General features: G+C 40.9%; 1 protein-coding gene across 1 annotated transcript in view; it reads right to left on the bottom strand.

Annotated features, from left to right (window-relative positions):
- RPGRIP1L (RPGRIP1 like) overlaps positions 1-27,167 on the bottom strand; it is a 440,055-nt gene that overhangs the window by 191,972 nt on the left and 220,916 nt on the right. Inside the window, exon 15 of the mRNA XM_053715755.1 lies at positions 15,991-16,041. Within this exon, the coding sequence (XP_053571730.1) occupies positions 15,991-16,041 (51 nt within the window). The remainder of the gene's footprint in view (positions 1-15,990; positions 16,042-27,167) is intronic.

Raw genomic sequence — 27,167 nt, 5'->3', positions numbered from 1 at the left:
GTGTGTTGTATGAGAGAGTGTGGGTGTTGTATGAGAGAGTGTGGGTGTTGTATGAGAGAGTGTGGGTGTTTTGTATGGGAGTGTGGTGTGTGTGTTGTATGAGAGAGTGTGGGTGTGTTGTATGGGAGTGTGGTGTTTGTGTTGTATGAGAGAGTGTGGTGTGTGTGTTGTATGAGAGAGTGTGGGTGTTTTGTATGGGAGTGTGGTGTGTGTGTTGTATGAGAGCGTGGGTGTGTTGTATGGGAGTGTGGTGTATGTGTGTTGTATGAGAGAGTGTGGGTGTGTTGTATGAGAGAGTGTGTGTGTGTTGTATTGGAGTGTGGTGTGTGTGTTGTATGAGAGAGTGTGGGTGTGTTGTATGGGAGTGTGGTGTGTGTGTTGTATGAGAGAGTGTGGGTGTGTTGTATGGGAGTGTGGTGTGTGTGTTGTATGAGAGAGTGTGTGTGTGTGATGTATGAGAGTATGTGTGTGTTACTTACAGAAATTCTCAGACCAAGCATAAAAATAGTGTTGCCAGATGTGTGTGGTATTATTGTACTGGGTCTTGAGAAAAAAAGTTTAAATAACCCTGCGATAAAGCATACACATTTTAAAAACTTTCTAATTTACTTCTATTATAAAATTCACTTTGTTCTCTTGTGCACATGGGGCACACTGTATGGCAGCTGTTTTGCAACATTGCTTTTAACAATGTTGTACAACATACAAGCACTGCAGCCATCTAGTGCTCAAAAGTATATAACATTGTTAAATCTAAATGCACATAGATGAATTACATCTTTGAATAGAAACATATTTGCAATATTCATGTATTAGCAAAAATGCTTCTAGTAAACGGTATCACTGTTTTAGTGTTAACATTTTTCTCTACACGTGCATGTGAGGCATAGCTAGTATTCTCGGTGAATCATTATTTTAAATAATGCAGCTGCTCAGAGAGCCAGTGGGGGCTTCTATCATGTTAGCAATTAACAAATTGAGTCATTACCAGATAGTACAAGCACCTTAGGCTCTCTGAGGAAGTGCTGTGTTCAAAATGCTGGTGCACGGTGCATACTTAAATACACTTTTGAAACAGCTATAACTTTTACTAGAAGCATATTTGCTAATACATGTATATTACAAAAATGTTTCTATTTAAAACTGAAATTCATTCATGTGGATTCCAATTTTAGCTGCAACGTTCCTTTAAATAGTAAGTTCTATCTGAATCACAAAATAAATTAATGGGTTTAATGTCTCTTTAAAGGGACACAGAACTCAAGCAACATTCTAATTTACACCTATTAGCAAATGTTCTTCATTCTCTTGGCATCTTTATTTAAAAAGCAAGAATGTGGGGGGCGGAGCCAACTGCTTAGGCGGCTAGACGTGTGTCTGTGAAGCTCCGGGCTCTTAGACATAATTATTTGATTTAATTTGCATATTAAGGGCCCAAACTTTTCCTATAATACTTAAAGAAACCGAAGATACACCACTTAGCGAGCTCAATGCTGGTACCCACTTCCAAGCTGTGTCACGTGGAGATACTAGACAGCACCTACATCTAAACGGCACTGCTGATATGGAAGCCCTAGAAATTTGGGAACAACGTACACAACATCTCCTGGAACGGCACTTTAAGAGTCTAAAAGAAGATCTAACGTCGCTACTATTAGCCCTCGCACCGCAGCTGAGCCATGAAGCTAAGAGCGCAGACCCTGTACAGTGTGGCGGGAGCTACGCTACACTCGCAGACAAAATCACCGAAAACTCAGAGATTCCCTCTGGCAGATTCACGCAGAGCACTGAGCACTACGAGTTGGTTCGAACATCGGACCTTTCCCTTCCGCTGTCTATGCAGGCACAGCCAGAACCTGAGGAGACATTGTGCTCTGTTGTTGTGAGCGCAAATGACAACACGCCATCTTTGGCCTTATCTGTTCATCATGATCCTCCAGCCCACCTCCAAGCAGCCACCCCGGATGTTAGAGACTACTCATGGGAGATGGCTGATGTGCTGGATCCGGCTGAGTATGTGATCCTTGTGCAGAATGGAGATCTGGCGCTGAAACAGTCCCTAGCTAAAGAGACCCCGTTTTCCCAGGAACTACAGGGACTGTCCATAACGGTAGCGCTGGCTGACACCTACCTTGAAACTACAGACATCGGCTCCTACTTACTATCAAATCAGGGTATGTCTGATCAGCAAGCGCTAAGGAATAACCTATTGCTCTTACAGGGAGTCGATATTAAGAGAAAACTCAATTTAACTCCCCTGACAACTAAATCTACACCTAGTTGCCCTGCAACAACATGATCTTTGGCCAGCATATATCTGCACCGGAGGACATGGCTTAAAGGCAGAGCGGGCGTAGGGTAATTTAATTTAGACTTCAGTTTGGTGATGGGCTAACTGTTAGTTAGATTGCCTATGATGCATTAATACTCCATGTACATTCTGGGACTTTCGACTTCGATTTCATTGGACGTATATCTATACCATATTCGGTAATTGTCAGTACCATGGATGAAGGCTGGCAGCCTGAGAACTAGGATAACAAAATTTATGCTTAACTGATAAATTTATTTCTCTTGTGGTGTATCCAGTCCACGGATTCATCCATTACTTGTGGGATATTCTCCTTCCCAACAGGAAGCTGCAAGAGGATCACCCACAGCAGAGCTGTCTATATAGCTCCTCCCCTAACTGCCACCTCCCAGTCATTCGAAGACAAGCAAGAGAAAGGAGAAACTATAGGGTGCAGTGGTAACTGTAGTTTAAAAATTAAAAAACACCTGCCTTAAAATGACAGGGCGGGCCGTGGACTGGATACACCACAAGAGAAATAAATTTATCAGGTAAGCATAAATTTTGTTTTCTCTTGTAAGGTGTATCCAGTCCACGGATTCATCCATTACTTGTGGGATACCAATACCAAAGCTATAGGACACGGATGAAGGGAGGGACAAGGCAGGCGCTTAAACGGAAGGCACCACTGCCTGTAAGACCTTTCTCCCAAAAATAGCCTCCGAAGAAGCAAAAGTATCAAATTTGTAGAATTTAGAAAAAGTATGAAGTGAAGACCAAGTCGCCGCCTTACAAATCTGTTCAACAGAAGCCTCATTTTTAAAGGCCCATGTGGAAGCCACCGCTCTAGTGGAATGAGCTGTAATTCTTACAGGAGGCTGCTGGCCAGCAGTCTCATAAGCTAAGCGGATTATACTTCTTAACGAAAAAGAAAGAGAAGTTGCTGAAGCCTTTTGGCCTTTCCTCTGTCCAGAGTAGACAACAAACAATGCAGATGTTTGACGAAAATCTTTAGTAGCTTGTAAATAAAACTTTAAAGCACGAACCACGTCAAGATTGTGTAATAGACGTTCCTTCTTTGAAGAAGGATTAGGACACAGTGACGGAACAACAATCTCTTGATTGATATTCTTATTGGATACCACCTTAGGAAGAAACTCAGGTTTGGTACGCAAAACTACCTTATCTGCATGGAAGATCAGATAAGGGGAATCACACTGCAAGGCAAATAACTCTGAAACTCTTCGAGCCGAAGACATAGCTACCAAGAACAGAACTTTCCAAGATAAAAGCTTGATATCTATGGAATGCAGAGGTTCAAACAGAACCCCTTGAAGAACTTTAAGAACTAAATTTAAACTCCATGGCGGAGTAACAGGTTTAAACACAGGCTTGATTCTAACTAAAGCCTGACAAAACGCCTGAACGTCTGGAACATCCGCCAGACGCTTGTGCAAAAGAATAGACAGAGCAGAAATCTGTCCCTTTAAGGAACTAGCTGACAATCCCTTCTCCAATCCTTCTTGGAGAAAAGACAATATCCTGGGAATCCTGACTTTACTCCATGAGTAACCCTTGGATTCACACCAATGAAGATATTTACACCATATCTTATGATAGATTTTCCTGGTGACAGGCTTTCGAGCCTGAATTAAGGTATCAATGACCGAAAAACCACGTTTTGACAAAATCAAGCGTTCAATCTCCAAGCAGTCAGACGCAGAGAAATTAGATTTGGATGTTTGAAGGGACCTTGAAGTAGAAGGTCCTGCCTCAGCGGCAGAGTCCAAGGTGGAAAGGATGACATGTCCACCAGATCTGCGTACCAAGTCCTGCGTGGCCACGCAGGAGCTATCAAAATCACCGAAGCTCTCTCCTGCTTGATCTTGGCAATCAAACGAGGGAGCAGAGGAAACGGTGGAAACACATAAGCCAGGTTGAAAGACCAAGGCGCTGCTAGAGCATCTATCAGCGCTGCCTTGGGATCCCTGGACCTGAACCCGTAACAAGGAAGCTTGGCGTTCTGACGAGACGCCATGAGATCCAGTTCTGGTTTGCCCCAAAGTTGAATCAACTGTGCAAACACCTCCGCATGGAGTTCCCACTCCCCCGGATGAAAAGTCTGCTGACTTAGAAAATCCGCCTCCCAGTTCTCTACTCCTGGGATATGGATAGCTGATAGATGGCAAGAGTGAACCTCTGCCCATAGAATTATTTTTGAAACCTCCAACATTGCTAGGGAACTCCTCGTTCCCCCTTGATGGTTGATGTAAGCTACAGTCGTGAGGTTGTCCGACTGAAATCTGATGAACCTGACCGCAGCTAGCTGAGGCCAAGCCTGAAGAGCATTGAATATCGCTCTTAGTTCCAGAATGTTTATCGGAAGGAGTGTCTCCTCCTGAGTCCACAAGCCCTGAGCCTTCAGGGAGTTCCAGACTGCACCCCAGCCCAGAAGGCTGGCATCTGTCGTTACTATTGTCCAATCTGGCCTGCTGAAGGTCATACCCTTGGACAGATGGACCCGAGATAACCACCAGAGAAGAGAAGCCCTGGTCTCTTGATCCAGATTTAGAAGAGGGGACAAATCTGTGTAATCCCCATTCCACTGACTGAGCATGCAGAGTTGCAGCGGTCTGAGATGTAGGCGGGCAAACGGGACTATGTCCATTGCCGCTACCATTAAGCCGATTACTTCCATACACTGAGCCACTGAAGGGCGAGAAGTAGAATAAAGAACACGGCAGGAATTTAGAAGTTTTGACAACCTGGCCTCTGTCAGGTAAATCTTCATTTCTACAGAATCTATCAGAGTTCCTAGGAAGGAAACTCTTGTGAGAGGGGATAGAGAACTTTTTTGTTTGTTCACTTTCCACCCATGCGACCTCAGAAATGCCAGAACAATGTCCGTGTGAGACCTGGCAACTTGAAAAGTCGATGCCTGTATCAGAATGTCGTCTGAGTAAGGGGCTACTGCTATAGCCCGCGGCCTTAGGACCGCTAGAAGGGACCTTAGAACCTTTATAAAGATTCTTGGTGCCGTGGCCAACCCGAAGGGAAGAGCCACAAACTGGTAGTGTCTGTATTGACCCTCCTGGACCATAGGAAGGATGGTTCGAATAGTCTCCATCTTGAAGGATGGGACTCTGAGAAATTTGTTTAAGATCTTGAGATCTAAGATTGGTCTGAATGTTCCCTCTTTCTTGGGAACAACAAACAGATTTGAATAAAAGCCCTGTCCCTGTTCCTCCTGCGGAACTGGGTGGATCACTCCCATAACTAGGAGGTCTTGAACACAATGTAAGAATGCTTCTCTCTTTATCTGGTTTGCAGATAAAAGTGAGAGATGAAATCTCCCTTTTGGGGGAGAGGTTTTGAATTCCAGAAGATAACCCTTGGACACAATTTCCAATGCCCAGGGATCCTGGACATCTCTTGCCCAAGCCTGGGCGAAGATAGAGAGTCTGCCCCCTACTAGATTCGTTTCCGGATCGGGGGCTGCTCCTTCATGCTGTCTTAGAGGCAGCAGCAGGCTTCTTGGCCTGTTTCCCCTTGTTCCAAGCCTGGTTAGGTCTCCAGACCGGCTTAGACTGGGCAAAAGTTCCCTCTTGTTTTGTGTTAGAGGAAGCTGAAGCTGCGCCACTCTTGAAGTTTCGAAAGGGCCGAAAACTAGACTGTTTGGTCCTTAATTTGTTAGACCTGTCTTGAGGAAGGGCGTGACCTTTTCCTCCAGTGATGTCAGAAATTATTTCCTTCAGTCCAGGCCCGAATAGGATCTGTCCTTTGAAGGGAATGTTGAGAAGTTTAGACTTTGAAGTCACGTCAGCTGACCAGGATTTAAGCCATAGCGCCCTACGCGCCTGAATAGCAAAACATGAATTTTTAGCCGTTAGCTTGGTTAAATGAACAACGGCGTCAGAAACAAATGAATTGGCTAGCTTAAGGGCCCTAAGCTTGTCAATAATATCTTCCAACGGGGTTTCAACCTGTAGAGCTTCCTTTAGGGACTCAAACCAGAAAGCCGCGGCAGCAGTGACTGGGGCAATGCATGCAAGAGGCTGGAGAATAAAACCTTGTTGAATAAAAATTTTCTTAAGGTAACCCTCTAATTTTTTATCCATTGGATCTAGAAAAGCACAACTGTCCTCGACAGGGATAGTGGTACGCTTAGCTAGAGTAGAAACTGCTCCCTCCACCTTAGTGACCGTCTGCCATAAGTCCCGTGTAGCGGCGTCTATAGGAAACAACTTTTTAAAAACAGGAGGGGGAGAGAACGGTACACCTGGTCTATCCCATTCCTTAGTAATAATTTCAGAAAACCTTTTAGGGATTGGAAAAACATCAGTGTAAGTAGGTACTGCATAGTATTTATCCAATCTACATAATTTCTCTGGGACTACAATAGTGTCACAGTCGTCCAGAGTTGCTAAAACCTCCCTGAGCAATACGCGGAGGTGTTCAAGCTTAAATTTAAATGTAGACATATCAGAATCAGATTGAAGTATCTTACCTGAATCAGAAAAATCACCCACAGATTGAAGCTCTCCTGCTTCAGCTTCATTATATTGTGAGGGTGTATCAGAGATAGCTACTAAAGCGTCAGAGAGCTCTGTATTTATTCTAGTCCCAGAGCTGTCTCGCTTTCCTTGCAATCCTGGCAGTTTATATAATACCTCTGTAAGGGTATGTTTCATAACTGCCGCCATGTCTTGCAAGGTATACGCAATGGGCGCGCTAGATGTACTTGGCGTCCCCTGAGCGGGATTTATAGGATCTGACACGTGGGGAGAGTTAGACGGCATAACTTCCTCCTTGTCAATTTCTTCTGGTGATACATTTTTTAAAGCCAGAATATGGTCTTTGTAATCTATAGTAAAATCAGTGCATTTGGTACACATTCTAAGAGGGGGTTCCACAATGGCTTCTAAACATAATGAACAATGAGTTTCCTCTATGTCAGACATGTTTAAACAGACTAGTAATGAGACTAGCAAGCTTGGAAAACACTTTAATAACTGTGAACAAGCAAAAAATAAAAACGGTACTGTGCCTTTAAGAGAAAAAAACAATCACAGAAACTGCTAAAACAGTGAAAAAAGCAGTAAATCTTACGAAATTTTTACAGTGTGTATAATAGGCTGAAAGAGCATTGCACCCACTTGCAAATGGATGATTAACCCTTTAGTTTCAAAACCGGATAAAAAAAACGATATAAATGTTTTTAAACGGTCACAACAAACTGCCACAGCTCTACTGTGGCCCTACCTGCCCATACAACGACTTTGGAAGACACAAAAACCCTTTAGAGAGGTCCTAAATGTTCAGGGGACTCCTTCAGGGAAGCTGGATGTCTCAAGCTGCAAAAACTAATGGAAAATAGGTTCCTCCCAAACTGTACTCACATTGAGAGTGCCTTAAAAAACTATCCCTAGGCAAAATCTAGTCAGCCATGTGGAAAAACTGGGCCCCAGAATAAAGTTTTATCACCAATATGAAATAAACGTTTATACACCTCAAGCAAACGTTATATCTATTCAGTAATGTGAGAAAATAATAAAAATATTACCCTTTACAGCAAGCATGATACCAGTCGTTATTAAATCACTGTAATCAGGCTTACCTTAAATAAATCAGGCACTGTCAGCATTTTCTAGCTTATCATCTCTCTAGAAAAATTTAAAACTGCACATACCTCAGAGAAGGAGACCCTGCACGCTATTCCCCCAGCTGAAGTTACCCATCGCTTCAGTTATGTGTGAGAACAGCAATGGATCTTAGTTACAACCTGCTAAGATCATCAAAGACCACAGGCAGACTCTTCTTCAACTTTCTGCCTGAGGCTAAAATAGTATAACTCCGGTACCATTTGAAAATAACAAACTACATTAATGCACCACATCTCTCTAGCTGCTTCCCTTGTCGAGAGCTGCAAGAGAATGACTGGGAGGTGGCAGTTAGGGGAGGAGCTATATAGACAGCTCTGCTGTGGGTGATTCTCTTGCAGCTTCCTGTTGGGAAGGAGAATATCCCACAAGTAATGGATGAATCTGTGGACTGGATACACCTTACAAGAGAAATAATAATTTATTCTATAACTGTGTACTGCTTAGCGTTAGTTTTGTTTCACATGTTACAATGCGTTAGGTAACCACACTCCACCTACAATATCTAGCTACATAGCTCATTTTAAGTTTATGTCTCATATATATTCGCTTAGGCCTAGATTTAGAGTTCGGCGGTAGCCGTCAAAACCAGCGTTAGAGGCTCCTAACGCTGGTTTTGGCCGCCCGCTGGTATTTGGAGTCAGTGATTAAAGGGTCTAACGCTCACTTTTCAGCCGCGACTTTTCCATACCGCAGATCCCCCTACGCCATTTGCGTAGCCTATCTTTTCAATGGGATCTTTCTAACGCCGGTATTTAGAGTCGTTTCTGCAGTGAGCGTTAGAGCTCTAACGACAAGATTCCAGCCGCCTGAAAATAGCAGGAGTTAAGAGCTTTCTGGCTAACGCCGGTTTATAAAGCTCTTAACTACTGTACCCTAAAGTACACTAACACCCATAAACTACCTATGTACCCCTAAACCGAGCTCCCCCCACATCGCCGCCACTCGATTAAAATTTTTAACCCCTAATCTGCCGACCGCCACCTACGTTATACTTATGTACCCCTAATCTGCTGCCCCTAACCCCGCCGACCCCTATATTATATTTATTAACCCCTAACTTGCCCCCCACAACGTCGCCGCAAGCTACTTAAAATAATTAACCCCTAATCTTCCGACCGCAAATCGCCGCCACCTACGTTATCCCTATGTACCCCTAATCTGCTGCCCCTAACATCGCCGACCCCTATGTTATATTTATTAACCCCTAATCTGCCCCCCACAACGTCGCCGACACCTACCTACACTTATTAACCCCTAATCTGCCGAGCGGACCTGAGCGCTACTATAATAAAGTTATTAACCCCTAATCCGCCTCACTAACCCTATAATAAATAGTATTAACCCCTAATCTGCCCTCCCTAACATCGCCGACACCTACCTTCAATTATTAACCCCTAATCTTCCGATCGGAGCTCACCGCTATTCTAATAAATGGATTAACCCCTAAAGCTAAGTCTAACCCTAACACTAACACCCCCCTAAGTTAAATATAATTTTTATCTAACGAAATAAATTAACTCTTATTAAATAAATTATTCCTATTTAAAGCTAAATACTTACCTGTAAAATACATCCTAATATAGCTACAATATAAATTATAATTATATTATAGCTATTTTAGGATTAATATTTATTTTACAGGCAACTTTGTAATTATTTTAACCAGGTACAATAGCTATTAAATAGTTAAGAACTATTTAATAGTTACCTAGTTAAAATAATAACAAATTTACCTGTAAAATAAATCCTAACCTAAGATATAATTAAACCTAACACTACCCTATCAATAAAATAATTAAATAAACTACCTACAATTACCTACAATTAACCTAACACTACACTATCAATAAATTAATTAAACACAATTGCTACAAATAAATACAATTAAATAAACTATCTAAAGTACAAAAAATAAAAAAGAACTAAGTTACAGAAAATAAAAAAATATTTACAAACATAAGAAAAATATTACAACAATTTTAAACTAATTACACCTACTCTAAGCCCCCTAATAAAATAACAAAGACCCCCAAAATAAAAAATTCCCTACCCTATTCTAAAATACAAAAATTACAAGCTCTTTTACCTTACCAGCCCTGAACAGGGCCCTTTGCGGGGCATGCCCCAAGAAGTTCAGCTCTTTTGCCTGTAAAAAAAAACATACAATACCCCCCCCCAACATTACAACCCACCACCCACATACCCCTAATCTAACCCAAACCCCCCTTAAATAAACCTAACACTAATCCCCTGAAGATCTTCCTACCTTGTCTTCACCATCCAGGTATCACCGATCCGTCCTGGCTCCAAGATCTTCATCCAACCCAAGCGGGGGTTGGCGATCCCTAATCCGGTGCTCCAAAGTCTTCCTCCTATCCGGCAAGAAGAGGACATCCGGACCGGCAAACATCTTCTCCAAGCGGCATCTTCTATGTTCTTCCATCCGATGACGACCGGCTCCATCTTGAAGACCTCCAGCGCGGATCCATCCTCTTCTTCCGACGACTAGACGACGAATGACGGTTCCTTTAAGGGACGTCATCCAAGATGGCGTCCCTCGAATTCCGATTGGCTGATAGGATTCTATCAGCCAATCGGAATTAAGGTAGGAATTTTCTGATTGGCTGATGGAATCAGCCAATCAGAATCAAGTTCAATCCGATTGGCTGATCCAATCAGCCAATCAGATTGAGCTCGCATTCTATTGGCTGTTCCGATCAGCCAATAGAATGCGAGCTCAATCTGATTGGCTGATTGGATCAGCCAATCGGATTGAACTTGATTCTGATTGGCTGATTCCATCAGCCAATCAGAAAATTCCTACCTTAATTCCGATTGGCTGATAGAATCCTATCAGCCAATCGGAATTCGAGGGACGCCATCTTGGATGACGTCCCTTAAAGGAACCGTCATTCGTCGTCTAGTCGTCGGAAGAAGAGGATGGATCCGCGCTGGAGGTCTTCAAGATGGAGCCGGTCGTCATCGGATGGAAGAACATAGAAGATGCCGCTTGGAGAAGATGTTTGCCGGTCCGGATGTCCTCTTCTTGCCGGATAGGAGGAAGACTTTGGAGCACCGGATTATGGATCGCCAACCCCCGCTTGGGTTGGATGAAGATCTTGGAGCCAGGACGGATCGGTGATACCTGGATGGTGAAGACAAGGTAGGAAGATCTTCAGGGGATTAGTGTTAGGTTTATTTAAGGGGGGTTTGGGTTAGATTAGGGGTATGTGGGTGGTGGGTTGTAATGTTGGGGGGGGGGGTATTGTATGTTTTTTTTTACAGGCAAAAGAGCTGAACTTCTTGGGGCATGCCCCGCAAAGGGCCCTGTTCAGGGCTGGTAAGGTAAAAGAGCTTGTAATTTTTGTATTTTAGAATAGGGTAGGGAATTTTTTATTTTGGGGGTCTTTGTTATTTTATTAGGGGGCTTAGAGTAGGTGTAATTAGTTTAAAATTGTTGTAATATTTTTCTTATGTTTGTAAATATTTTTTTATTTTCTGTAACTTAGTTCTTTTTTATTTTTTGTACTTTAGATAGTTTATTTAATTGTATTTATTTGTAGCAATTGTGTTTAATTAATTTATTGATAGTGTAGTGTTAGGTTAATTGTAGGTAATTGTAGGTAGTTTATTTAATTATTTTATTGATAGGGTAGTGTTAGGTTTAATTATATCTTAGGTTAGGATTTATTTTACAGGTAAATTTGTTATTATTTTAACTAGGTAACTATTAAATAGTTCTTAACTATTTAATAGCTATTGTACCTGGTTAAAATAATTACAAAGTTGCCTGTAAAATAAATATTAATCCTAAAATAGCTATAATATAATTATAATTTATATTGTAGCTATATTAGGATGTATTTTACAGGTAAGTATTTAGCTTTAAATAGGATTAATTTATTTAATAAGAGTTAATTTATTTCGTTAGATAAAAATTATATTTAACTTAGGGGGGTGTTAGTGTTAGACTTAGCTTTAGGGGTTAATACATTTATTAGAATAGCGGTGAGCTCCGGTCGTCAGATTAGGGGTTAATAATTGAAGGTAGGTGTCGGCGATGTTAGGGAGGGCAGATTAGGGGTTAATACTATTTATGATAGGGTTAGTGAGGCGGATTAGGGGTTAATACATTTATTATAGTAGCGCTCAGGTCCGCTCGGCAGATTAGGGGTTAATAAGTGTAGGTAGGTGTCGGCGACGTTGTGGGGGGCAGATTAGGGGTTAATAAATATAACATAGGGGTCGGCGATGTTAGGGCAGCAGATTAGGGGTACATAGGGATAACGTAGGTGGCGGCGGTTTACGGAGCGGCAGATTAGGGGTTAAAAGTGTAATGCAGGGGTCAGCGATAGCGGGGGCGGCAGATTAGGGGTTAATAAGTGTAAGGGTAGGGGTGTTTAGACTCGGGGTACATGTTAGAGTGTTAGGTGCAGACGTAGGAAGTGTTTCCCCATAGGAAACAATGGGGCTGCGTTAGGAGCTGAACGCTGCTTTTTTCCAGGTGTTAGGTTTTTTTTCAGCTCAAACAGCCCCATTGTTTCCTATGGGGGAATCGTGCACGAGCACGTTTTTGAGGCCGGCCGCGTCCGTAAGCAACTCTGGTATCGAGAGTTGCATTTGCGGTAAATATGCTCTACGCTCCTTTTTTGGAGCCTAACGCAGCATTTGTTTGAACTCTCGATACCAGAGTTAAATTTATGGTGCGGCCAGAAAAAAACCCGCGGAGCGTTAACAGCCCTTTTACCGCCAAACTCCAAATCTAGCCGTTTGTGTTGTAATAGACTAAAAACTTCCTTTTATAGTTAAGTTTAACACTCTGAACTAGAAAGATAATAACTCAACCAATTGCTAAATATCTCCACAAGGGAAGAGATAACTCCCCAGTGATAAAGATCTTTGATCTCCCACATGTAGTTATTTGATCTGCCAGTATTACTGAATCGAATACCTACCCATATATAGGCAATTGTGTAAATGTGGTTGATAGCTGGTTGCATCAGCTATTTATATAATGCTTACATAACTGTAAATGATGCCTATCATGTCATTATTGTACATAATAGTTTATATGGATTTCTGCATACAGAGGCAAATCAGCTTATGCATATTCCCGTTATTTGATCTAGCTATCTCCCCTATATAGCTAAGTATGTGTACTTCTCTGTACCCAATGCTCCTAAAGAAGGTTTAGATTCTAATAGCAAACATATATGTTATGAGTGAAGACAGCCCCCCTCTTTGTGGCACTATCTAGTTTCTATCACTTCAGACACAAGTATTTATATGATAACTGAAACCAATACCTAGGAACCTAGTTATGTATTCCTACCGGTCTATGAATGAACCAATACTGCTCTTCACTTGGTATATTGGAGTAAGCTGTGCTGCCTTCATTGCTACTAGTAATTCGCATGAACGTATAAGTATGATTCATGGAACTACACCTGAACTGATATTGTATACCTTACTCTGTTATGTATGTGGTAGTGACTTTTGACCTTATCCCATATGTCTGAAAGTTTAATATCTCACATTTTATTCCCCAGATACACCTAAATACTAACTGCACCTTGCATCTCCATTGTGCTTGCTCTCCTCCATTAGTGTAGCTATAATCACTCTTATACTTGGGAACTATTTGGCCTTTTTCCTGTATATCTGGTTGCATTGGTCCCTCCTGAGTCAACTACACAATCGCCATAGCTTTACAGAGGACCTGTAAGTTACAACATGTGTGCTTGTTAGAGATTTTATGTAAATATCCAGTTTGCACCAATGTAATCATGCAGGCTTATGTATAGCTTATGAATATTTACATGTACTGTTTTCATTTATGCAATGCATCTAAGACACATTACATTCTTATATGTTTATCTTGTCCCTTGGGCCATATACTATGACACATTCTTATAATTCATCTGTATGTAGACCGCGTCTAGAACCCCAAAAGGATATGTCTTTTCATGTTAATCCTATACAACACCCCTATTGGTTCCTATATTAAAATATAAGATTTTATTAAGCTAATTTGGAGGGATATAGGAGTCATATTGGACGCATATACAACTCCCTACTCCTAGCCAAACCATGCTGTGAAATAGCCAAACCATGCTGTGAAATAGTCTCCTGTTCCCCGAATTTAGATCACGCCAGTTAACTTGAGTTTGTCGACATTAACTAATTGGATCTCATAGCTCCAGATAGCACCCTACATCATGACTTAATCTTACTCTACCTCACAAGCCTATCAAATTCTCTCATGTTTTGCATATTATATTTAGCCTTAGCCGAACATTTATTTTTACTTAGGTATGCTCATCCTAGTTTTGCAACTCTCTTTTTCTGAGTTAAAAGGCTTAGCTAGAATTGACTACACCCATCCCTATACATAGCCACATTTATTTAGCTAAACTACTCCTCTAACAGCAGGCTAATGATTTATTCTAACGTACATACCAGAGTGCCAAAACTCATATGCCACAACGTTTTGGACACACACTTACTATTATGTCACCACTACCTTCTGTGGTTGCTTGGGGACAAATATATCTTTTTGTATTAGACGTAACCACTTGCACTGAATTAACTAAATCTATAGTTATGACTAGTTATAATACTTATACTTAAGTATTTGTGTTAGGCGATACATCCTCTTTACTTTACTACTCTAGTTACAGCCCTGCTTGAGTGTTTAGGCTGGATAATGCAGTATGTGATTTTAGCTTAGACAACAAATAGTTTTTATCCCTGACCTCAGACACCTACTAATAGAAATGACTACCTCGTCTCTACTCACAATATCTACCCTCCTCCATGGATACTCTGCTGTCTTATTGTAGATGGCTCCGCCCCTCCTCTCTATTTTTCCCTATAACATGAGCGGCTCTTGCCCGCTGCTTTCCCTCCTCTTCTTTATTTCCCAGGGCCTAATTGTGGCCGTCACAAAAGCTAACTCCCCACATCCTAATATTATTGCAATAGAAAGGTATAGCATATTCTCACTATAGATGTTGAGATCATTTCCAAGTTAATAAAACAAAAATTGAAGTTCCATTTTACATAGCCCATAGCCTCTCTTTTGCATCATCAGGGCAAGATAAACAATGTCATTTACTCATGCTCTTCTCACACAGTTGTTTTCCTCTCCATACAAACACATTAAGCCTAGACATGTTGCATTATATCCCTAGGGGGCAACTTTTATCTCTCTCTAGTCCAAAACTTTATTATCAGCACAGACGTGAGAGGCGGAGTTGTATTCTCCGTCCTGCCTTATAGAATGACTTTCATGTTACAACAATATATGTAATGCTCTGTTATATTTACCGCTGATGGGTGAACTATTTACATTGCTTTCTTTGAAACTTCAATAAAAAATTGTTTAAAAAAAAAAAAAAAAAGCAAGAATGTAAGTTTAGATGCCGGCCCATTTTTGGTGAACAACCTGGGTTGTTCTTGCTGATTGGTGGATAAATTCATTCACCAATAAACAAGTGCTGTCCAGGGTCTGGACTTTCTTTTTCAAATAAAGATAGCAAGAGAATGAAGAAAATTCGATAATAGGAGTAAATTAGAAAGTTGCTTTTAAATTGCATGCTCTATCTGAATCACAAAAGAAAAAATCTGGGTTCAGTGTCCCTTTAAGGTAACAGGAGTAGCCGAAACTCTTTATACTATGCCCAAGCGGATCTTGAATTTCTACATTATCTTCCTATGTCTCAGGCTTCTTAATAATATCTGATAAACCAATCTTTAACAAAAGTACACATGGGATACAGTACTTTCTTAATATTCAGTAACATTAAATGCTACTTTAAAATACAGAAGAAAAAAGTAGTGTTCTTGGGGAGCAAGGGAAATAAATGGCATAACGGCAGCTGCAGCATAAAATGGTTTGTTAATTCACTTCTGGTGTAATGTTAAAAAATTCAAGGAACCTAAGTTCAGTTCTGCATTTACATCACTAAAAAAACCTTTTGCAGATCAGACAGGTCAGTTTATAATACAAGTATTAGCGCAGGGTTTTCGCATTACCTTTATTAGCATTAGTGCCTCGCTGAGCTCAGAAACGTCTACATTGCTCTCCTGTAATGGAAGCAGAGAGAATGCAGTAATCAGATGAGCAGAAATAACATGTCAAGTGACAAAAGGAATCCTGGCATGGAATGAACATGAGTGGCACTAAATAATAAAAATAGTGGACGGTTCTTGTGCTTGCAAAGTGCGAGAGAAATGGACAAAAAGTTTCATTCATTATTTATATTTTTCTCGTTTTGTTGGCTTTACTTATGAATTTTCAGGGATTTATTGGGTTGTTTAAGATGATCAGGAAAATATAACTGTAAATGTGAAGGTTTTATTGGTGTGATTATATTTTTTTGTGTTGCAAGTCCAAATCTCACACTTTTCTGGGTGGTTTAATGTTTCATGGTTCCTTTTCAGGACATGACACCTTGTAATGGCTTAACATGGAAGTCACATTTAAGTTAATTTCCTTTGCCCCTTGGGTCCCGTATTCTAAAGCTATAAGACTGTAAATTCTTTCCTATAGGGGCTGTTTATGGAAATCATAATGAATGCTACGAGGAAGTGAAATATTTTACAACATATTGGCCATGGTTCAATTCAGATATTATGGGTAATTATCCAATGAATTATCAGTTTCATTAACTTGCATATCCAATCCCTGAATTACCATATTTTATGCAAATAGTCCATAGCCCTTTTTGTAGAGATGTTCAAAAGAACAAATTTTAGTGAAATTCCTGTGAACACGATACCTTTTCCTTTTTTTGTGTTCTGTCTAAAAGGGAGGATTACAAAATATATATTACAGCTTTTTACTAATGTGCCTGAGCTCAATTAAAAATAATATATATATATATATATATATATATATTTCTTGTTGGGCTTTTGAAGTTTTGTTCCAATATAGCTGTGGGAGATTATCTAATAATCAGTAAACAAAACATTCCTAGGTATTAAATGTGCACAAACACAACCTTCCTACAAGATTACATTAATAGGGAAAGTCTACACCTTAGTCATCTTAAAGTCTTATCTTAGATTAAGCTGCAAAAAGCCTCCTGCACCCTTTCTATACCATGTAGCAGGAACAGTAAAAAAGTTATTTTAAAATTAATATTGTTTCTGGTCAGTTTGAAATGGCTGCCAAGCTCTGCCCACTGATGACATCACGATCTGGGCTGCACATGAGATCCAATCACAAAAGGCTCACTAGTTGGATTCAACAAACTGTCAATGCTTTTCATTGCATAGATGCAGCCCAGATCGTGATGTCATCAGCTCGGCAGCCATTTCAAAGTGGCCAGAAACAGTATTAATTTTAAAATAACTTTTTTACTGTTCCTGCTGCATGATATAGAAAGGGGTGCAGGAGAATATTTGTAGCTTAATCTAAGGTAAGACTTTAAGATGACTAAGGTATAGACTGTCCCTTTAAACAGCTCTGACGTCTTTATCATGTAAAAAGTATGTTTACATATTTTAAATCCTTACATTTCATACAAAGGTAAGACCCTGCTTAGCACTGTGGATGCAGTCACGGAAATGGAGTGCTAACAGTGTAAATACATTAGATAGGTGTAAATACAAATACAATACTGGTGTTAAATAACTGAATGCATTTTATTAAAGGGGCATGAAACCTAAATTGTTTATTTTATATTTTACGATTTTAAACAATTTCCAGTTTACTTACATTATCAATTTTTCTTCATTCTCTTGGTATCATTTGTTGAAGGAGCAGCAATGTACTACTGGGAGCTAACTGAACACATCTGATTAGCTGATGACAAGAGGTGTATATGTGCAGCTAGCTCCCAATAGTTCATTGCTGACCCGACCTAGGTATGTTTTCCAAAAAAGGATGCCAAGAGAACAAATGACATTTAAAATAGAAGTAAATTGGAAAAATGTTTAAAATTACATGCTCTATCTGAATCATGAAAGAAAACTGTTGGATTTCATGCCCCTTTAAAAAAAAGAAAATTTATGCTTACCTGATAAATTTGTTTCTTTTTTGACACAATGAGTCCACGGATCATCTTAATTACTAATGGGATATTCACCTCCTGGTCAGCAGGAGGCGGCAAAGAGCCCCACAGCAAAGCTGTTAAATAGCTCCTCCCTTCCCTCCCACTCCAGTCATTCAACCGAAGTTAAGGATAGAAAGGAAAAACCAAGGTGCAGCTGTGTCTTATAATAACCAACAACCTGTCTTACAAGAACAGGGCGGGCCGTGGACTCATCTTGTCAAAAAAGAAACAAATTTATCAGGTAAGCATAAATTTTCTTTTTTATGACACGATGAGTCCACGGATCATCTTAATTACTAATGGGATTCAATACCCAAGCTAGAGTACACAGATGATACGGGAGGGACAAGGCAGGGAACCTAAACGGAAGGCACCACTGCTTGAAGAACCTTTCTCCCAAAAGCGGCCTCAGTCGAGGCAAAAGTGTCAAATTTGTAGAACTTTGAAAAAGTGTGAAGAGAGGACCAAGTTGCAGCATCTGATCCACAGAAGCTTAATTTCTTTCATGTAATTGGCAAGAGTCCATGAGCTAGTGACGTATGGGATATACAATCCTACCAGGAGGGGCAAAGTTTCCCAAACCTCAAAATACCTATAAATACACCCATCACCACACCCACAATTCAGTTTTACAAATTTTGCCTCCTATGGAGGTGGTGAAGTAAGTTTGTGCTAAAATTTCTACGTTGATATGCGCTTCTCAGCATTTTGAAGCCCGATTCTTCTCAGAGTACAGTGAATGTCAAAGGGATGTGAAGGGAGTATCACCTATTGAATGCAATGGTTTTCCTCACGGGAGATCTATTTCATAGGTTCTCTGTTATCGGTCGTAGAGATTAATTTCCTATCTCCCTTTTCAGATCGACGATATACTCCCATATTCCATTACCTCTATTGATAACCGTTTCAGTACTGGTTTGGCTATCTGCTATATGTGGATGGGTGTCTTTTGGTAAGTATGTTTTCATTACTTAAGACACTCTCAGCTATGGTTGGGCACTTTATGTATTTATATAAATTTCTAAATATATGTATTGTACTTATATTTGCCATGAGTCAGGTTTAAGTATATTTGCTTTTGCAGTTTCATATCTGGGAAATGCATTTTTTAGGGAAAAAAAAATTCTTTCCTGGGGTATAGTCTTTTTTCAATTGACTGTTCTTTTTAATTCGCGGGCAAAATTAGGCTCACAAGGACGTAAAATGCCAAAGTATATTGCGTCATTTTTGGCGCGAGATTGTTTTGGCACGAAATTACGTTCAATGATGCAAATTCGTCATTTCCGGCGTCTTAGTCGATGCCGAGTCCTATCACAAGGTTGCGTCTTTGATGACGCGAGTATGTCATTTCCAGATGTTGTTAGTGCCAAACAAAATTCTGTTTGTTTGTGCGTCATATTTGGCGCCAAATATTTTCATTATTTAAAACCCCATTCCTATATGCCTCTTGCCTTTTTTCTCTATCAGAGGGCTATGCTGTTTGCATTTTTTCCCCATTCCTGAAACTGCCATATAAGGATCCTGTCTCAGAAATCACTGTTGGAACCCTGCTGCCTGATAACAGTTCTACCAAAGCTAAGTGCATTGGTTGTAAACTTGTGGAGATTATTTCTCCAGCTGTGGTTCGAGATTACAATCAATATTTTGGAACTCCGTGCAATTTTCAGGGCTCTTCAGATTTGGCCTCTGTTGAAGAGAGAACCGTTCATTTCTTTTCAGACAGACAATATCACAGCTGTGGCATATGTCAATCATCAGGGTGGGACTCACAGTCCCCTAGCTATGAAAGTATCTTGAATACTTTTTTGGGCGGAATCCGGCTCTTGTCTAATTTCTGCGGTACATATCCCAGGTGTAGACAATTGGGAAGCGGATTATCTCAGCTGTCAGACTTTACATCCGGGGGAGTGGTCCCTCCATCCAGATGTGTTTTCTCAGATTGTTCAGATGTGGGGTCTTCCAGAAATATATCTGATGGCTTCTCATCTAAACAAGAAACTTCCCAGGTACCTGTCCAGGTCCAGGGATCTTCAGGCAGAAGCAGTGGATGCGTTGACACTTCCTTGGTGTTACCAACCTGCTTATATTTTCCCGCCTCTAGTTCTTCTTCCAAGAGTGATCTCCAAAATCATCATGGAACAGTCGTTTGTGTTGCTGGTAGCGCCAGCATGGCCTCACAGGTTTTAGTATGCAGATCTTGTTCGGATGTCCAGTTGCCAACCTTGGCCTCTTCCATTAAGGCCGGACCTTCTGTCTCAAGGTCCGTTTTTCCATCAGGATCTCAAATCATTAAATTGGAAGGTATGGAAATTGAACGCCTAGTGCTTAGTCATAGAGGTTTCTCTGACTCAGTGATTAATACTATGTTACAGGCTCGTAAATCTGTTTCTAGAAAGATGTATTATCAAGTTTGGAAGACTTATATTTGGTTTCTCTGACTCAGTGATTAATACTATGTTAAAGGCTCATAAATCTGTTTCTAGAAAGATTTATTATCAAGTTTGGAAGACTTATATTTCATGGTGTTCTTCTCATAAATTCTCTTGGCATTCTTTCAGAATTCCTAGAATTTTACAGTTTCTTCAGGATGGTTTGGATAAGGGTTTGTCTGCAAGTTCCTTGAAGGGACAAATCTCTGCTCTTTCTGTTTTATTTCACAGAAAGATTGCTAAGCTTCCTGATAATCACTTTTTTGTACAGCCTTTGGTTCGTATCAAGCCTGTCATTGAATCAATCTCTCCTACTTGGAGTCTTAATTTGGTTTTGAAGGCTTTACAGGATCCTCCATTTGAGTCTATGCATTCTTTGGACATTAAACTGCTTTCTTGGAAAGTGTCGTTCCTTTTGGCCATCTCTTCTGTTAGAAGAGTTCCTGAATTATCTTCTCTTTCTTGTGAATCTCCTTTTCTGATTTTTCATCAGGATAAGGTGGTTTTGTGCACGTCATTTAAATTCTTACCTAAGGTTGTGAATTCTAACAACATTAATAGAGAAATTGTTGTCCCTTCCTTGTGTCCTAATCCTAAGAATTCTTTGGAGAAATCCTTACATTCTTTGGATGTGGTAAGAGCTTTGAAATATTATGTTGAAGCTACTAAAGATTTCAGGAAGACTTCTAGTCTATTTGTTATCTTTTCTGGTTCTAGGAAAGGTCAGAAGGCTTCTGCCGTTTCCTTGGCATCGTGGTTAAAGCTTTTGATTCATCAAGCTTATTTGGAGTCGGGTCAAGTCCCGCCTCAGAGAATTACAGCTCATTTTACTAGATCAGTCTCCACTTTGTGGGCTTTTAAGAATGAAGCTTCAGTTGATCAGATTTGCAAGGTAGCAACTTGGTCTTCTTTGCAAACATTTACTAAATTCTACCGTTTTTATGTATTCGCTTCTTCGGAAGCAGTTTTTGGTAGAAAAGTTCTTCAGGCAGCTGTTTCAGTTTGATTCTTCTGCTTATGTTTTACATTTTTACTTTTCATTTCATGAGATTAAAAATTATATTTTGGGTTGTGGATTATTTTTTTCTGCGAAAAAATGCTGTTTTTATTTTTATCCCTCCCACTCTAGTGACTCTTGCGTGGAGTTCCACATCTTGTGTATTGCTGTCCCATACGTCACTAGCTCATGGACTCTTGCCAATTACATGAAATAAAACATAATTTATGTAAGAACGTACCTGATAAATTAATTTATTTCATATTGGCAAGAGTCCATGAGACTCACCCTTTTTATGGTGGTTACGATTTTTTTGTATAAAGCACAATTATTTCCAAATTCCTTTGTTAATGCTTTTTACTCCTTTCTTTATCACCCCACAACTTGGCTATATATTAAACTGAATTGTGGGTGTGACGAGGGGTGTATTTATAGGCATTTTGAGGTTTGGGAGACTTTGCCCCTCCTGGTAGGATTGTATATCCCATACGTCACGAACTCATGGACTCATGCCAATATGAAAGAAATTAATTTATCAGGTAAGTTCTTACATAAATTATGTTTTTTGAATGCCCATGAGGAAGCAACAGCCCTCGTGGAATGAGCCGTAACACTCTCTGGAGGCTGCTGTCCAGCAGTCTCATATGCACGTATGATACTCTTCAGCCAAAAAGAAAGAGAAGTAGCCGTAGCTTTAAGTCCCTTACATTTTCCTGAGAAAATCACAAACAAAGAAGAAGACTGACGAAAGTCCTTAGTCGCCTGCAGGTAAAACTTTAAAGCACGGACCATGTCCAAATAGTGCAGAAGTCGTTCTTTCTGAGAAGAAGGATTAGGACACAAAGAAGGAACAACAATCTCCTGATTAATGTCCATGGAGGAGTAATTTGTTTGAACAAAGGCCTGATCCTGACCAAGGCCTGACAAAATGATTGTACATCTGGGGCATCCTCCAGACGTTTGTGCAACAAAATAGATAAGGCCGAGATTTGACCCTTTAGGGAACTTGTCGATAAACCTTTCTCCAAACCTTCTTGAAGAAAGGACAAAATTCTAGGAATCCTAACTCTACTCATGAGAAGCCCTTGGATTCACACCAATAGAGATATTTACGCCAAATCTTATGGTAAATCTTTCTAGCTACAGGCTTACGAGCCTGAATCATGGTCTCTATGACAGAGTCAGAAAACCCCTGCTTGGATAAAAATAAGCGTTCAATCTCCAAGCAGTCAGCTTCAGAGAAACTATATTTGGGTGAAGGAAGGGCCCTTGAATTAGAAGGTCCTTCCTCAACGGAAGTCTCCAAAGTGGCAGAGATGACATGTCCACCAGATCTGCATACTAAATCCTGCGAGGCCAAGCAGGAGCAATGAGGATCACCAACGCCCTCTCCTGCTTGATTCGAGCAATGACCCGAGGCAGAAGCGCAAACGGAGGAAATAGGTATGCTAGACTGAAGGTCCAAGGAACTGCCAGAGCATCTATCAGTTCCACCTGGGGGTCCCTGGACCTCGACCCGTATCTCGGGAGCTTGGCATTCTGTCGAGATGCCATGAGATCTAATTCCGGCTCACCCCACTTGAGAATCAGGCTGGAGAACACTTCCGGATGGAGTTCCCACTCCCCCGGATGAAAGGTCTGTATGCTCAGGAAGTTCGCCTTCCAGTTGTCCACCCCTGGAATGTGGATCGCCGACAGGTAGCAAGAATGGGCCTCCGCCCACTGAATTATCTTGGTTAACGCTGTCATCTCTAAGGAACTCCTCATTCCTCCCTGATGATTGATGTAAGCCACTGAAGTTAGGTTGTCCGACTGGAACCTGATAAACTGGACCGAGGCTAACTGAGGCCAGGCCAGAAGAGCATTGAAGATCGCTCTCAGCTCCAGGATGTTTATAGGAAGAACTGACTCTGACTGAGTCCAAATTACTTGAGCCTTTAGGGAACTACAGACTGCTCCCCACCCTAGAAGGCTGGCGTCTGTTGTCACAATCACCCAAGATGGTCTGCGAAAGCAGGTTCCCTGGGAAAGATGATCCAGAGACAACCACCATTGAATGGAATCCCTTGTCTCCTGCTGCAGTAGTATTCGAGGAGACAAATCTGCATAATCTCCGTTCCAATGCCTGAGCATGCTTAACTGCAGAGGTCTGAGGTGAAACCGAGCAAACGGGATGATGTCCATTGCCACCACCATCAGCCCAATTACCTCCATGCACTGAGCCACTGATGGCCGAGGAGTGGACTGAAGAACTAGACAAGAATTGATAATCTTTGATTTCCTGACTTCTGTCTGAAAAATCTTTATTGATAGGGAATCTAATATAGTTCCTAAGAAAGTTACCCTTGTATTTGGGACTAAGGAACTCTTTTCCAGATTTACCTTCCACCCGTGAGATCGCAGGAAGGATTCCACCATGTCCGTGTGGGATCTTGCTTGTTGTAATGAAGGCGCCTGGACTAGGATGTTGTCCAAATAGGGTGCCACTGCAATGCCCCGTAACCGAAGCACCGCCAACAGCGATCCAAGAACCTTTGTGAAAATTCTGGGAGCTGTGGCAAGACTGAAGGGAAGAGCCATGAACTGGTAGTGTTTGTCCAGAAAGGCAAACCTTAGGAACTTGTAATGATCCCTGTGAATGGGAACATGCAGGTATGAGTCATTTAAATCCACTGTTGTCATAAATTGACCCTCTTGGATCAAAGGGAGAATGGAACGAATAGTTTCCATCTTGAAAATCTAAAATTTACCTGAAAGTTCCCTCTTTTTTTGGAAATCCCAAACAGATTGGAATAAATCTCAGACCCTGTTCCTGAATCAGAACAGGAAGTACCACTCCCAGGTAGGAGAGACCTCCTACTCAGATTAAGAACACCTTTCTTCTATCTGGCTCCAGATAATCTAGAAAGCCGAAACTTCCCTCCTGTTCAGAGGAAGAAGTAGAAGGATTCCTTTGAATTTTTGAAAGGAATGAAAAATTAATCTTATCTAGAGGAAGGAATGACCCTCACCTCCTCTTCGACAATCCCGGTCCAAACAAGGAATTGCCAAAGGCTAGACTTGATGACCCTCAGACCCAGATCTTAACCACAAAGTTCTACGAGCCAATATGGTGAGCCAGAAAATTTAGTTCCCCGCTTTATGCCTGACGGGAAGTAACTGTAAGAAAGGAGTTGGCCACTTAAGGACCTTATCTTATTTTAGATTTCATTGAAGTGAGTGTCTGTCCAAATAGAACCAGACAACATATGACCTAGTATGCTGCCGCCAAAGGTAGCAATATCAAACCTAGGATGCTATCTTGAGCAACCCCACTACCCACTTGTCCATGGGATCCTGAAAAGGAAACAACTATACTCTATGGGAATAGAAGATTTCCTGGCTAGCTTGGAACTTGTCCCGTCTGCCAAGACTCCATGAGAAGTCCGCTAAGGGACCCTCTCTTTCAATATAGGAATGTAGAAAAAAAGGGATACTCGTTGTCCCGCATTCCTTAGCAATGATCTCAAAAGCTCGATCTGGTACTACATAAAATTAGCAACGACCATGATGTCGTTCCAGAGTAGCTAAAACCTCCTTGAGTAATAGCCGGTGATCTAGCTTAAACCTGAAGATACTACTTCAGTATCAGAAAGAGGAATCATACATTCAGAAACTGAGATTTTACCCTCAGAAGCTACCTAAGTATCCCCTTCCTCAGGCATCTGGGAGGAGACCTCAGATAGCAACAACTGTGACAGAAACCTTGCTCACTGAATGTTTAGTTTTCCTCTTGCGCTCTCCCTGCAGCATGGGAAAAGCCGACAACGCACCCGAGACCGTCTAACATAAGTGGGAGCGATGTCTTGCTAGATAACTCCAGGAGGAGTCGTTGAGGAATCGCAGGGCACTGGTAGAATGGACGCTAAGTTTTTAGGACACTTGAGGAGAAGGCTGCGGAATATAGTGAACATTGTCAGAATGCTTCTTGCCACATACGAAACAATGTTGGCTCTGAGAAAATGTTTATCACCACTCATACATGAGACAGAAAAGTTTTTGTCAAACCGCATAAGTATGAAGGCATAACATGTATGTAACATCTTTATGCACATTTTGAATCAAATAAAATTGAATTTTACAACAAGAGTGACCGTGTCTTTAAATGATAAAAGAAACCTCCTAATTTTGCTTTAAATTACTCCATAAACATTTGATATACTAATTAATATGGTGTAGGGTTTCTTGAACCATCTTAATTCACAATTCAACTAAATAAAATTGTATGGTACTGTGTCTTTAAATGTTAAACGACGCTGCTTCCTTTTTACAAGAATGCTTCCTTAAAGGGACAGTCTAGGCCAAAAAACTTTCATGATTCAGATAGAGCATGTAATTTTAAACAATTTTCCAATTTACTTTTATCACCAATTTTGCTTTGTTCTCTTGGTATTCTTAGTTGAAAGCTTAACCTAGGAGGTTCATATGCTAATTTCTTAGACCTTGAAGCCCACCTCTTTTCAGAATGCATTTTAACAGTTTTTCACTCGTGCTCCTGCACGTGAAGTTATCTGGGAGCAGGCACTGATTGGCTAGACTGCAAGTCTGTCAAAAGAACTGAAATAAAGAGGCTTAGATACAAGATAATCACAGAGGTTAAAAGTATATTATTATAACTGTGTTGGTTATGCAAAACTGGGGAATGGTAATAAAGGGATTATCTATCTTTTAAAACAATAAAAATTCTGGTGTAGACTGTCCCTTTAACGTATAAGGCAGAAAACCCCAGACCTCCGCTAAGCTTTGCAGAGGACTCTGCCTGTCACCGGATAGAGGACTAACAATAGTAGGCATCCGGACTACTTCAAACACTATCTTAGTATGGCATGTGAAGCCTCTCAGCCGCGTACTATAATGCAGCAGAGGAGACCCCCATTGCGCTCCGATTCACCGGAATTGTAAAAGAGCGTGCAAACAATGTGGCGCAGCTTAGCTCTGCCCATCGTGGGCGTATCAAACCTCTCGGGCGGCTAAATTGTAAAGATGGAGCCGTCGGGAGAACTAAAGCACAATATGGCGATGAAAAGAGAAACCTCCCGGTTGGCTAGAAGAGTAAAAGAAAGCCAACGGGAGTAGTAATTTGCACCAAACATACGTAACTCCTTAACATGTGTCCCTATCATGCTTAAACAGGCTAAACCTCCAAGACAGCTGCAAAGTAAAATAAGCCGTTGTGAGTTGTAAGTCTGGCTAAATTACCAAAAATAAAAACAGAGCCACTTCTCCACGTCCTCCAGTGCCTGCAGTCATTGCCTAATGACATATCCTCACTCCTAGGGATAATGTCATCTAGTGTCCATGAAAATAAATAAAGTGCCAATTTTTCTGTGTATGTATCCCCAGAAATAAAAGCACTTACCTTAGAAATCTCCCCAGCAGTAAGGCAGCTTATCCGGCTTGCAAGGTCCACCCCCTCACATTGGCCTGTGGAAACAAAAAGTACTGAGTATTTCTCCCTCAGACTTTCACAAACAGGGCAGCATACAATTTATGGGAGGCGCAGTGAGAATTATGTCCCACAAGTTCCCATTGCTTTAAAGCCAGCACTGCTCTATTGAAGAGACTGATATGGACTACGACTACACCCTAGGACAAAGCAGCACAATCTTGCACCACTTTAAAAATAATAAACTCTTGATTGAAGAATCTTTTCTAACACCTCACTTTACCACATCCTATCACTAACGT

The sequence above is a fragment of the Bombina bombina genome, chromosome 1 (assembly GCF_027579735.1).
Source record: "Bombina bombina isolate aBomBom1 chromosome 1, aBomBom1.pri, whole genome shotgun sequence".
NCBI classification, from domain to species: domain Eukaryota; kingdom Metazoa; phylum Chordata; class Amphibia; order Anura; family Bombinatoridae; genus Bombina; species Bombina bombina.
The sequence above is the reverse complement of the archived record's forward strand: the minus strand, read 5'-3'. Positions and strand labels throughout refer to the sequence as shown.